The sequence below is a fragment of the Aptenodytes patagonicus genome, chromosome 6, assembly GCF_965638725.1.
Source record: "Aptenodytes patagonicus chromosome 6, bAptPat1.pri.cur, whole genome shotgun sequence".
Lineage (NCBI taxonomy): Eukaryota > Metazoa > Chordata > Aves > Sphenisciformes > Spheniscidae > Aptenodytes > Aptenodytes patagonicus.
Genome location: NC_134954.1, coordinates 57,718,897 through 57,732,083, shown reverse-complemented (window position 1 = coordinate 57,732,083; position 13,187 = coordinate 57,718,897). Strand labels below are relative to the sequence as shown.

The following is a 13,187-nucleotide window of genomic DNA, read 5'->3' as shown; positions in this document are numbered from 1 at the left end:
GAGGGAGGAGCACTCCAGTGATGCTTCATGCTCGCAGCTCCAGCCCTCCCGACAGCCCAACCTGGCGAGCCCCTTCCTCTCCCTCCGCCGTCCCCGGCTGCCGGCGGTGGAGGATGCTCGAAGCATTGCTTTCTCCCCCGGCGTGCTGACAGCGGGGACCCCGCCGGGCGCGGGCTGGCGTCCTGCCGGGCTTGAGCCGGTGTGACCGGGCCAGCGAGGCTCTGCAGAAGCATGAAGAAGATCTGGGTGAAGAAGCGTTTCCAGGTAAGGGCTCCGGGCTGCCGCGCCGGCGGGTGCCGGGAGGAGGGGGCAGTGCCAGGGAGCGGGAGCGTATCGGGATGGGGATGGGGGTGTCCCTCCCGCCCTGCCGCTGCCACCCGGCGCTCCCCAGGGCTTCGCCCATCGCCGGCTCCAGCCCTGCTTGCAGAGCCGCCAGCTGCCCGCCTGTCTTCGCCAGCCCGGGCAGGAGGGGCAGAGGGCAGGTGCTCAGCACCGCCTGTGCCAGCAGCGGGGCTGGGACCCCCGCAGGGGGCTTTCCCCCACGCCACCCTCTCCCCTCTCTGCCCTCCGGAGCCGGGGCGGCAAATGGAGGCTGCTTCATGGCTCCCCCCAGCCCCGCTGCCGGTGGTCACGGAGCTGGAGACGAGGCTTTGCATGCGTCATCCCCTCCGCGTCAGGAGCATGCCTGGCACAGGCAAGGCTCCTCCGCGGGCCTCGCCGCACGCTCCGCCACTGAGCAAGGAACAAGGACGTCACTTGGCCTCGGCGGGGGGGTGGAGGATGGGGGGCATCCTTCCAGGAAGCCCCCCGTCCCCGGCTCCCCTGGGGCGCACAAGCCCACCCCGCTGCTCCACCCAGCGCGGGAGCCCCACTGTCACCCTGCCTGGTGGCCCAGCAGGGGCTGGGGAGGGGCTGTCACCCGCAGCCCCTTCCCAGGGGTGCAGGATATGCTGGGGGACACAGGTCCCCAGGGGTGCTGGGAGCCAGGTGGGGGGATCCCTCCGGGGCAGGGTGGATGGCACTGCCTGGCTGTCCCATCTGCCCTTGGGGGCAGCAAGCCCAGGGGCTTGCCCAGGTGGTGGGGCAGGGTCCTGCTCTGCTGGATGAGCATGGGGGGTATCGGGGCACCCACAGCGGCTGTCCCTCCACACCACGCAAGCCACCCACTGCCTCCCCACCTCACCCTGTCCCTGCTCCCTGTCTGCCTGTCTTGCACCAGTGGCACCAGTGCCATGTGGTGCTGGGCTCCACATGCCAGGCAGTGGAAGGCTGCACGGGCTGTGCTCCATGGCCCCAGGAGCCCCTTCTTCCCCCTGACTCCCCTTGGCCCCATGGCCATGGCTAGGGATGCCCCATGCCAGGGCCAGGGCAGGACCCCAGCATGGGCAGGGGGGGGTCTGTGCCTGGCACGGGTGAAGGAGGCAGCACCAAGTCTCACCTGGCTGCCCCGTGGGGCAGGGCTGAAGCTGGGTGCTGATCCCAGCCAGCCCTTCTACCCACCCCGGGCTGGGTGGGCACAGGGCGAGCTCCTGGGGGTCCCCCACCCCTTTTCACGGGGTGCAAATGAAATCTCAGGCAGGGAGCACACCCCCCACTCTCTGGCTAGCCTCTTTGTCCAGGCCCCAGCCCTGCAGCGAGCCTCGAGCTGCTCCTTCCCCCTTTCCACCTCCTTGCTCAGGGATGACCCTGCGTCACCCAGCACTCGCTCCCTGCTGAACTGTGGGTGGGTGCTGCGCCCAAGGGGGATCCAGGCTGCGGGGTGCCCCAGTCCCGCAGGGACCTGTTGCGGGGCAGAGGGGAGGGGGCTCAGCCACCCCATAGCTCTGGGCGATGGAGCCCAGCCCAGGCCTGCTGGGTGCAGTCACCATATTTGATGGGGAGCTGATGGCGCCAGTCCCTGGGGAAGCCACAAGAGCACCCGATAATGGCACTCAATTGCATTTTCATTTTTTAATGGGGGAATTATCCGCCGATGGTGCAGTTAATCACTCATCTATCTTTCCCTGGCCTGGAAGACGGGCTGCCAGCCAGAACCAGCACAGTCAGCCGAGGAGGGGAGGTGAAGCCTGGCTCAGCCTGAATACAAATGTGTCTCGTGCAGCTGCTGCCCTCTGGCCAGCACTGCATGCAGGCAGGGGGCCTGTGGGAGCCCCCAAGCGCTGCCCATGAGCAGGGGCTGCCGCTGCAGTGGCAGCAGCTTTGGGGTGTGCCAAATAAGCCTGCTGCCCTTCCAAGGGCAAGTAACTGCTGGCCATGCTTGGCTGGCTGTCCCCAGGGGCTGGCTGTCCCTGGGGGCCGTCTGTCTGGCCACCTGGGAGCTGTGGGGAGGCAGGAGGGGCTGGCAGAGCAAAGGACTTCAAGAAAGCGGGGTGTCCAGCCCTGGGCTCCAGGCTGGGGAGACAGGGCATGGGGTGTCAGTGTCCTGGGGAGACCCTGTCACCCAGACTGGCTGGGAAGGATGCTCAGTCCTGGCAGCCCAACCCCGCCTGTCTGCACACCGCATCCCTGCTCCTGCCTGCCTTGGAGATCACCCCATCTCTCTGCCTCCCTGGGAGATGGCGTCAGTGCGTGCTGGGCCTGGCAGCTGGGTCACCCTTGGCTGGTCCCTCCCTTGGCACCCACCAGTGGGTGCCTGGCCCTGGGCTGCGGTGCAGAGGGCAGCCGACTGGCAGGGAGCTCCTGGCGCCTCCGCCCCGTGCTCATGTCCCTCCTGCCTGCCCAGACAGTGCGGGCAAGTGTGGCTCCCACGCCTCCAGCCCCGCGCAGACGGGCCAGTCCCATGCTGTTTGTGCCAGGCAGCCTCTCTCGCAGCTGGCACAGCCTCCTCCAGGGATGGGGGATGCTGTCCCCGCGCTGGGCTGGTGCCCGTGGCGGTGTCTGGGCCAGTGCCTGGAAGACGCTTTGCTGGCCCAGTCCCCACGCTGGCGCAGGCGGTGGCTTCGAAGGGGTTGCAGAGCATTTGGGCACCTGCCCGCGCAAAGACCTTGCTGCAGGCAGTGCTGGCTGCAGGCAGCGGTGCCGGGGCAGCTGTGCTGCCCAGGGCTGTCGCTCCCCGGGCACAGGCCACAGCACAGGGCTGGGGTGCACAGTGTCACCCCCTGGGCATGGGCAGTGGCGCAGGGCTGGGGTGCACAGTGCCATCACTAAGGGATATGTGTGTGTGTGTGCGTGCACACGCAGGTGCGTGTGAGCGTGTGTGTGCATGGCTGGGCATGCGCTACACGTGTCCACCTACACCCGTCCATGGCTGTGAGCGTGGGGGTGTGTGCCTGGGGGTGTGTGCCTGTGGGTACCCTGTGGGTGTGCAGCCGGGGGTGTGTGTGTGAGTGTGCACGTGAGTGGTGCCGGGTGTGCCCTGCCAGCGGGAGGCTGTGAGCGACACCATGTGTGCTGTGCCAGCGTGTGTGTGAGCAATTGTGGGTGTGAGCAGTGCCGCATGTGCCGTGATGGGGTGTGTGCGTGCGGGCGTGCCGTGCCAGCAATGTGCGTGCGTGCGTGAGCAGACGCGTGGCACCGTGCCATGGGTAACGCTCTCTTCTCTTTTCCTTTGCAGAAGACTGGCCACTCACGGCGCTTCGGGCGCTTCACGCATGGTGCGTTGAGTTACCAGGACCCGGCTCCCCCCGCCGCCCTGAGTGCGCTGGGATGGGGTCCGGCCCCACCGCCATGCCGCAGGGGGGCAGCGAGCAGAGGCTGGGCAGGGATGGGCTGCAGCTAGCCAGCCCCAAAACAGGGTCCTGGTCAGCCAAGGGCTCCCGGTGTCCCCCACGAGGCCAAACTGCTCCTGGCCCCACAGCTCCGGTTCCTCGGGGGCTGCCAGGCTGTCGTGGCCAGGCTGGGGAGCCTGGTGCAATGGCAGCATACGGGGCAGCTGGCGGTGTGCTGGGCTGCGGAGGGGCGGCTTGGAGTGGAGGAGAGCAGTGTGGCCCCCCACCACGCCGTGGCAGTGCAGTGGAGGGGAGCGGTGGTGGGGCAGGGGACATGTCCCTTGCCATAGGGGTCTGTTGTGGCAGCTTGCGAGGGCTCGGGCAGCGGTGGGGAGGAAAGGCTGGCCCTCCCTGGCTGCATGGCGTCGGCTTTCCTGGGACAGGATGTTAGGGTGGCACTCATCTGGCCTGGCTGCATGCTGCCCGTGGGGAGGCTCTCACTGATGCTCTACCCTGAGCATCCCTGCTTTACCAACTGGGGCCATGCTGTGGGGCATGGCCGTATCGTGCAGCACTTGCCACCAGTGGGGTAGGGGATGCACGTGTATGTGCCAGAGGGAGGAGGGTGCTTGCACATGGACACACGTGTCTGCGTGCCGCAGCACCCCCAGGAGAGCCCAGCTGGGGCACAGGCTGGGGGGTCCAGCCCCAAGCTGAGGTGCCCTGCAGAGCATGGGGATGTGCAGGTGCTGCGGCAGTGAGGCCAGCCCACGGGGCAGCTCCAGCAGCTCCAGGGACAGGAGGTGGCTGTCCTGCTGGGCAGGATGTGTCTGACGCATGGGGAGGGGATGGTGCCATGCACTGCGCAGGCGGGACGGTCTGTGTGCGAGGAGGGTCTGTTTGCAGTGCCGGAGCAGCGTGCAGTGAACATGGGTGCAGAGTGGAGACGTGGTGGGGAAGTCTGGGGGAACTAGACCTGTCTCCATGCCCCATGGGCACCTGGCCACTGCCATGGGGCCAGGCAGGGCATGGGGTGCTTCTCACGGGATCCTGAGATGGGCAAATGCCCAGGACCCAAAGCCTGGCACAGGGTGCCAGGCTCTCCAAGCCGGCATGGCCCACCCAGGCGCTGCCCCGGCAGGTCCCTGCCCCATGGCAGCGCGGGGAGATGCTGGGGACAAGGTCCCTCCCCGCTGCCCCCCGCGTCTCTGCAGGCTGGGCCGATAACCGGGTGTTGATGTCTCTCTCTCTCTTGCTGCCCCTACGGAAGCGAAGTTTTCCGCTCCTGCAGGAAACAAAGCTACGGTAGGAAGACCCCTGCCCAATGCCAGCCCTGTCCCCACAGCGGGCCCTGTGCCCCAGCCTGCCGCCCTGCCCCATCGCTGCCACCATCCCCCTGCCCTGCCTCCCCGTCCCCACACCGCCTCCGCCAGCCGCATTCCCACCGCCGGCACTGCCTCCCTTCTTCCCATCATCTAACGCTGCTCCTGCCCGCTTTGCCTGCCCTCCCCTGTCTGCCCTTGCCCTGATGGACTTTCCCACCCCTGGTCCTGCCTTTCCCTGCTGGCAGCTTGTCCCTGCAGGTCACAGTCATGCCCCCCATCCCGGCGCTACCTCCTCCTGGAGCTGCCCAGGCACTGCTCCCCTGTCCCTGGAGCCAGTGGGTCTGCAAGGGGCAGCGCCAGCCTGGCCTGCTGTCCCTGTGTCCCCTCACCCCCTGCTTTCCCCCCCCTCCCCAGACTCGGAGACGGGCGAGGATGAGCCCAGCGACCCCCAGGTGACGCAGCGCAGCGAGCTCCAGGATGAGACGGCCTTCAGCACCCCCACGGGTGAGCAGGGGGCAGCCGGCTGGCACCGAGCCCCAGCACCGGCTGCCGGGCATGGCCCCGCCGCAAGGGCTCTGCTGGCCCAGCTTTGGGGGTCTCCGTGGCAGGGGGAGCTGTGCTCCAGCCATGCAATGGGGAGAGGGCTTGGGGCAGCCTGCTCGGGACACCCTCAGACACCCCATGGTGGCTCAGCCCTCTCCGAGCAGGGTGCTGGGCTCGTCCCTGCGGGCACCCGGTGTCGGCTCACCCCTCTTCTTCCAGGTGGGTCCGACACCCTCGTGGACGCCTCCATGAACACGACGCCGACCTCTGTGCTGGCCCTGTCACAGGCGGAGGAACGCTCCAGCTGGTCGGGCAGCCAGCAGACCGTGGTGGAGAAGGAGACAGATGCCAGCCTCCCTGCACGGGGACCCTACCTCCGCCCCGCTGCCTGGCAGCAGCCGCAGGGAACCCCAAGGCAAGCAAACGCGCCGGCCCCACGTGGCGCCGAGGTCCGGCACCTGGGTGTGGAGCCGCTGGTGCGGGCATCACGGGCTAATCTGGTGGGCACGAGCTGGGGGTCGGAGGATAGCCTTTCAGTGGCCAGCGACCCGTACGGCAGCGCCTTCAGCCTGTACCGAGGACGGGCGCTCTCTCTCCATGTGTAAGTAGCCGGGGGAAGCACGCGGAGGGGACATCTCACTGGGGCCATCTCCTTCCAACCCCTGCAGCCATTTCCTCCCCTCCGCCTGGGCTTTCTTTGCCTTCGCCATGAGGATGAGGAATGGGGGCTCTGAGCAGTAGGCAGCCTGTTACCAGTGAGGAGGTGGGAAAAACCTGGGCCGGGGTGGGTACAGGCCCTTGGGTGAGAGGGGGGGAACATGGAGTGGGGTCCCTTTCTGCTGTGGCCAGGTTGGGGCTGGGGGTAATCCATGCACCGCTGCACGAGCTGCAGCATCCCACTGGTGTCCCCTCATCTCACCCAGCTGTGGGGGCTCTGTGCAGCCCAGGGTGTGGGGACCTGGGGGTGTGTGGGAGCCTGGGACACCCGCTGGCAAGGCTCTGCTACCTGCAGTCCCCACCGCACGGGGGTGGCAGCAGGGGCCAGGGATATGCTGCCTCCCCAGGACCTGCTGACATGCTCAGAGCCCCTGTTCCTTCCTGCCACCTTCAGTCCCCATCCCTGCAGGCCTGCTCCTTCGACCTCCATCCCGCACCTTTTTTTGTTCGAGGCTGCTTGTTCCACCAGAACCTCATCTCCACCTTATGATTTCTGCACCACGAACACCGAGCCCCCACCGGGGGCAGCGGGGCGGGGGGATGTGCCTGCAGCAGCATGTGCACAGGGGGTGCTTGTAGCCTCAGGGACCCCTTCTGCCTTGCAGAAGAGCTGGCCTGTGCCACACTGTACCAGCATGCCAGGATACCCTGGCAAACTGGGGCACCCCCTGGCCCCCAGTCCTGTCTGCATGGCGGCCCTGGGGAGGGGACTCACTGGGTATCCCAGCATCACCCCTCTGTCCCACACGGGTACTCCTGGGCAAGAGGACACCACTGTGTCACAGCAGCCCAGGACTCTCATTCAACCCAGCCGGCTCCTGGTGGTCTCTGGGTGGCCGGATTCACTCACTGGGTGCCTTGAGGCTCCCCGGTCCTGGGGCTGCCCTGGCCACCTGCCCCCTTGCTGTGCCCCATTGGGCACTGTGGTGCGGGCTGGGAGCAAGGATGCAGCCAGGCAGTGAGGGTGGGCTCTGAACTGCTCTCCTCTGTCTCTCCCCTTGCAGCAGCATCCCCCAGGGGGGCTACCGGAGAGATGACCCCCACAGCGGCCCCGTCTCTCCAAAGCCTGGTGCTGAGCCCCCAGTGTCCCCTGCTGCCCTGCCACTGACCGCCAAGCCACCGACCCTCCGCTCGCCGTCTCCCCGTGCTGGCCCGTGCCTGCTGCCGCCTGCTGGCACCGCATCCCAGCCTGCCGCCCGTGGCCCTGGCGTCCCCTCCTTCACGCCCGTGACCCCCCGCAAGAAGTCCTCGGTGCCGGCCGAGTACCAGGACACCGTCCCCGAGGAGTACGAGGAGAAGATCAAGAAGCCCAAGTCCTCGGGGTACTCGCAGGGCAGCACGCAAGAGTCCCGTCCCCAGACACCCATGAGCGACGCCTCCGGCCGTGTCTCTGTCCGGGCATCCCCCAAGCTGGTGCGCGCTGGTTCCAAGATCTTTGAGAGGCTGCAGTACTTCGAGGAGCGGCGGAGGAGCCTGGAGCAGGCGGACAGCCCCTTCCCCGCACACCCCTGCCTGCCCTTGCGCAAGACGCGCTCCTTAGACCAGCCAGGCTCTGGCTCACGCCGTGCCAGCACGCTGGGCGGCTCGCGGGAGGACGTGCGGGAAGGCGGCCGCTGGGAGCCAGGCGGCACAGCGGCATGCCGGCGTTTGGCCTTCCGGCAGAAAGCCGCATCCTTCGATGAGCGGGGCAAGTTCGCCAGCCGTGTCTATGCCATCGAGCACAAGTTTGCGGAGGAGCTGACCCGCATCAAGCGGACGGTCTCCAAGCAGCAGCTGCGGCGCTCCCAGGAGCTGTGCAAAGCCGGGCTGCCCCCGGCACCCTCGCCCTCAGCAGCCAGTGAGCCCATCGCCCCCCGCACCCCCCGCACCCCCTCCTCACAGGGCCCCGGCGGGCGCAAGGCACTGCCACCAAAGACCTTCCCACCCGCGGAGAGCACGCACGTCATCCAGCACCTGGCACTTTCCAGCATGGCGCTGGTGGGACCCGATGGGGAGCTGGAGCTGGGGGGACAGCGTGGGAGGAAAGCCCTGGCGTGGGGTGATGTGGTGGCTGGTCAGCCCACCGAGGCAGAGGATGCGGGCGCCAGGAAGGGTCCGCAGCAAGAAGGCACTGGGGAAGTGAAGAAGAAGGAGCAGTGGCCGTTAGCGCAAGCCACCCCTCAGGGACGGGCTGCCCTTTTGCAGGCGGGTCCCACCGAAGGCAGCCTGTGCCCGGACGGGGGTCCCGCTGTTGGAGCCCGTGCCCCCGGGGCGGTGAGCGAAGCCCTGGCTGCCCGGCTGGCCGTGCCGCATGGGCTGTACAGGCGGCCGGAGGCACCCATGGAGGTGCGGTTCCTGCCCTGGGCGAAGCCGGGGGTGGAGCAGGAGGCTCGCCTGGAGAAGAGCTGGGCAGGGCAGCACAGCACGGGCAGGGAGGTGGAAAGAAGGCAGATGAAAGTGTCAGAGAAGAAAGAGAGTGGCCGGATGGCTCAAGAAGGCAGGAGCACGCGGAGCAAGGGGAAGGGGCGCCGAGCCAGGCCCACCTCTCCGGAGCTAGGTAGGGGCATGGCTTTCTGCCTTCCTGCGGGCACAGACCTGGCTGGCCAGCCCCTGAGCGGGATGGGGGACCCCCAGCCTGCCCCTGGGAGGCATGGGGAGCCCAGGCTGTGCCAGAGAGCACAGGGGTGGGGCGGAGGGACACAGCTCTGGAGATTGGGGATGTTGGCACCAACCAGTGCCGTAAGACAGACCAGCGTGGGTACCACTTTGCTGGGCCTTGAGATCATGATGCTTGCTGACATCTCTGTCCCTCCTGCCTGGCATGGGAAGGACGCAGGGTGCTGACCTCTGACACCCAGCCCTGTGCTGGTCTGGCCCCCCGGGGCACAGGACACCTGCTGCAGCTTGTCCCGACCGGACCGTGCTCGGTGCTCCAGGCAGGGTGTGCAGCCCAAGCATCCCCGGGGGATGCTGCAGTGGCTTGGCCGGGGGAGAGGTGCCCTGCCCATCCCAGCATGCAGGGGTGAGACCAGACTGCACCAGGGCCGGGAGCTCCTTCCAGGCTCTGCTCTGGCCAAAGCAGTGCCAGGCCCATGTGCCCGAGGCTCCTGGCGCAGCCCCAGGACCTTTGCCTGTGTGCTGGGGCCATGGAGGGGAGAGAGCTGCAAGGCTGATGCTGATGTGGCGGGGCAGAGCAGACAACACCCCGTGGGGGCTGGGGGGAGCTCAGAGCGGGGGCTGCGGTGGGCTGTACAACCCTCCTCCTTCCACACCCCGCTGCCACCTTATCCCTTATGCTGTATGGGGATGTGCAGGAGGCTGTACGCTCCCTGCCCCATCCCGCTGCAGGCACTGTGCCATTGTGGCCTCTGATGTGGCCCTTTCCTCCACTGCATGGCCCTGGGACCTGCTAATGCCCCAATGAGGGTGTGGGGCACGTGGTGACAGGGATGGGCAGAGGGTTGCGAGGCCCCTGCTCTGCCTGCATGCAGCCGGGTGCGGCACAGGACCCGCTCGCTCCACCCTGCTGACAGCCACGGGGCCTGTCTCTCCCTGTCCAGAGTCCTCCGACGACTCCTACGTCTCAGCGGGTGAAGACCCCCTGGAAGCCCCCATCTTTGAGATCCCCATCCAGGACATGGCGGTGGCTGTGGGGGCGGAGGTGCTGCTCAAGTGCATTGTCACGGCCAACCCCCAGCCAGAAGGTGAGCGACCGCGGGGCTGGGGGGGGTCAGGGGCACGAGTGTGACAGAGGGGCTCTCTGCATGTCCAAGTCCCACCCGCTGAGCCATCCCTTGGGGCCACCTGAGCTGTGTGGAGTGGGACACGCAGCCCCGAGCTGGGTGTCTCAGGGAGGTGATGTGCCCACCCCGAGAGCACCCCTTTCGCCCTGCCTCCCCCCAGGCAGGAGTGAAGTGCTTGGGCACCGCCTGCCAGGGCAGGGTGCAGAGGGCAGGGCGTGGGCAAGGTGTCTGCCATTCCCCCGTGCTGGGCTGGGCTGCTGGGAGAGCGGGAGACAGGTCGCTGAGCACTGGGCGGGCAGGGACGGGTGATGCTCTGGGCTGCTGTTAGGACAGCAGAGCCCCGGTGCCCGGCTCAGGGCTGACGGGCTCCGGGCATGCTGTAGCCAGGACGTGGGCCAGGGGCAGCTGGGCAGCCAGAGCCGGTACCAGCCGACAGAGCCGGGCAGAAGCGAAGCGGCTTTGATTCCCTCCCCCAGCCTCCACTGGAGGGCAGGAGGATGCCAGGAATCGGGCAGGAGCCAGCCCCGCTCTCTCCGTCAGGGGCCGTGGGAAGCCGGGGCTGCTCCCCGTGGCACAGGGGTCCCCAGGCCAGGCAGGGGAGCGCCTGGCCTCACCGGGACCCCGCACAGACCCCCGGGGGGGCGTAGGCTCTCCTGCCCACGAGTGACCCTCGCCTCTGCCGGCAGTGTCCTGGAGGAAGGACGGGGTCCCGCTGCGGAGCAGCACGGCGCGGCCCATCAAGGCGGAGGGCGAGCGTCACACCCTGCTGGTCAGGAGCGCCCGGGTAGCCGACGCCGGCCTCTACACCGTCACCGCGGCCAACGAGGTGGGGGCGACCTGCTGCAGTGCCATCCTCAGCGTGCGGCCCGGTGAGTGCCGGCGGCCGGCCGGCGGGAGCGCGGCCCGGCGGGCGCGGTGGGAGGGCCGGCGCCGCGGCAGGCTGGCTGCCAGCTCGGCCGCTGCTGCCACTGGGAAGAAACCGGCTTCCTTACCCTACAAGGCTCTGTCTGAACCAAAGCAGCTGACGTGCTCCCGGCAAGCACGGAGGGATCCTGCCGTAGGGGGGGGGGGAGCGGGGTCAGGCTATGAGCATCCCCCGGCGCCCAGCAAGCAGCCCAGTGGCCGGCCTCCCCCAAACCTGTCCCGCGCCCTGCTAGCCATGGGGATACCCCTGCCTGCCCTCCAACCTGCAAATTGTGGGGATACCCCTACCCTCCAACCTGCAAACCATGGGGGTATCCCTGCCTGCCCTCCAACCTGCAAATTGTGGGGATACCCCTGCCCTCCAACCTGCTAGCCTTGGGGATGCCACTGCCCCACAAGCCATTAGCTGTGGGGAATACCCAGCCTGCCCACCAAACTGCTAGCTGGGGGGTACCCAGCCTGCCCTCCACCCCGCTGGCCGCGGGGATACCCAGCCCGCTGCAACCCCAATGCGCTCCCCATCCCGAGAGTGTCCCTGGGGAGCGTGCAGAGGCTCAGAGCTGCCCTGGGGGCTGGAAGCACCCAAAAACCCACCCGCTCCGTGGTGCAGCGGGGCTGTGCACCCAGGGGCAGCAGCGGCCGGGCAGGGCCAGCCGGGGACACAGAGGCGGGGGGCCGGGAAGGGGCCCGGCAGCCCCCGGCCCCGCGGCGGGCCCTCCCCCGCGCTGCTGGCCCAGCCCCGGGGGCCGGGCGGCGCTGGGGCGGGGAGGGCTCAGCGGGCCGGCGGCGCTGCGGGCTGGAGGCGCGCCCGGCACCGCCGCACCGGCCCCGGCAGCGGCAGCGGCGGCTCGGCGGTGTGGCCCGGCGCGGCGCGGCGCGGCGCGGCGCGGCGCGGCTCGGCTCGGCTCGGCTCGGCTCGGCTCGGGGTGGGGCGAGGGCTGCCAGGGCCGCGCCCCCCGGTGAGTGCGGGGGGCGGCGGGGGGATGCGGGAGGGCGGGCGGGGGGGAGCCCGGGGTCGCCCCCCCGCCCCCCAGCTCTCCGCCGGGCATCGCGGGGGCGCGGGGGGGGCACAGCCCTCGCCCTGCACCGGGCAGCCCGCCCGCCTCCCCCCGGTAAGGGGGGGGGTGAGGGCACTCCGGCAGCCGGGCTGGAGGGGGGGCCAGCACCCCGCGCCGCTCGCTGCTCCCCACCTCGCACCGCCCACCCCCGGCCCCCGCACTCATCCCGCACCCCGCGGGTCCCCCATCCCGGCCCCGGGTGGGCTCCCCACGCAGGCGGCTCCGGCGCCCCCGGGAGTGGGCAGGCGGCCGGCCGGGGTGCTGGGGGAGCGCAGCTGCCAATGTCACCTTCAGCCCTCGCCGGCTCGGGGCAGGGGCAGCCATCCCGGGAATCCGGGCGGCTTAAGGATGGGAGCGCGGGCTGCTGCGTAAGAGCCACTTGAGCCCTGCTGTCGCCTTGCGGGATATCGCGTCCCCTTATCGTCCCGTGAAGTGCTTCTCACCCCCTCCCCCTGCGCGGCCCCGCACCCCTTCGCTGCTGGCTGCTGCCGGGCTGGGATGTGCCGTGGGATGGGTGTCCCCGGGCACCCCTGGGGTGCAGGGTGGTGGGGAGAGGTGCCCTGACCTGCCTGCCCGGCTCTGGCTGCTGCCAGCTCCTTATCCAGCCTCTCCTGTGCTAGCCCCCGCCGTGGAGAGGCATGGGAACTTGGCACCCCCCCTCGGCCAAGCCAGCCCCATCACCTCGGATGAGGAGTACCTGAGCCCCCTGGAAGAGTTCCCCGAGTCCGGCACCCCCCAGCACCGACCGGCCATGAAGCTGCAGCCTAGAGCCGAGCATGGGGCTGCCTACAGCTCCCCAGAGAGCACCTTCAAGGCCGCACCCACCTTTGAGGTGAGCCAACTACCCCCCCCGGGACCTGGCAGAGGGGGAGCAGTGCTCTGTGACCACAGCCCTGTGGTCCCCGGTGCCAGAAGGTGCGGGGTCAGGCCTTCCTATCCCCTGATCTGGGGTGCTCCCAGCACCTGGGCAGCCTCCACCCCACCAGCTCCCCTGGTACTCCAGGGCTGCTGTTGTGATGGGGGACACATAGCCCTGGGTGCAGTGGTGGGGATGCATGGCCCTGGGTGCAGGCAGGTGCTCGCTGCTCTCTGACCCCTGCTTCCCCAGGTGTCCCTGTCGGACCAGTCGGTGCTGGAGGGGCAGGATGTCAGCATGACCGTCCGCGTCCGTGGGGAGCCCAAGCCCATCATTTACTGGTGAGTCCTGGTGCTCGCTGGGTCACAGCTGGGCAGGGAAGGAGGGGACAGGTA

General features: G+C 69.0%; 1 protein-coding gene across 4 annotated transcripts in view; it reads left to right on the top strand.

The window, feature by feature from the left end:
• The window catches only part of SPEG (striated muscle enriched protein kinase), a 40,000-nt gene that overhangs the window by 8,202 nt on the left and 18,611 nt on the right, over positions 1 to 13,187 (top strand). For 2 of the 4 annotated variants that reach the window (XM_076342804.1, XM_076342803.1), the window contains exons 2-8: positions 5,387 to 5,476; positions 5,735 to 6,116; positions 7,237 to 8,768; positions 9,772 to 9,915; positions 10,641 to 10,823; positions 12,557 to 12,768; positions 13,045 to 13,133. In XM_076342804.1, coding sequence (XP_076198919.1) covers positions 5,387 to 5,476; positions 5,735 to 6,116; positions 7,237 to 8,768; positions 9,772 to 9,915; positions 10,641 to 10,823; positions 12,557 to 12,768; positions 13,045 to 13,133 — 2,632 coding nt within the window. Of the gene's footprint in view, positions 1 to 24; positions 265 to 3,553; positions 3,594 to 4,922; positions 4,953 to 5,386; positions 5,477 to 5,734; positions 6,117 to 7,236; positions 8,769 to 9,771; positions 9,916 to 10,640; positions 10,824 to 12,556; positions 12,769 to 13,044; positions 13,134 to 13,187 lie in introns of those variants that run through there. The other 2 variants (XM_076342807.1, XM_076342806.1) reach the window with 2 other exon arrangements.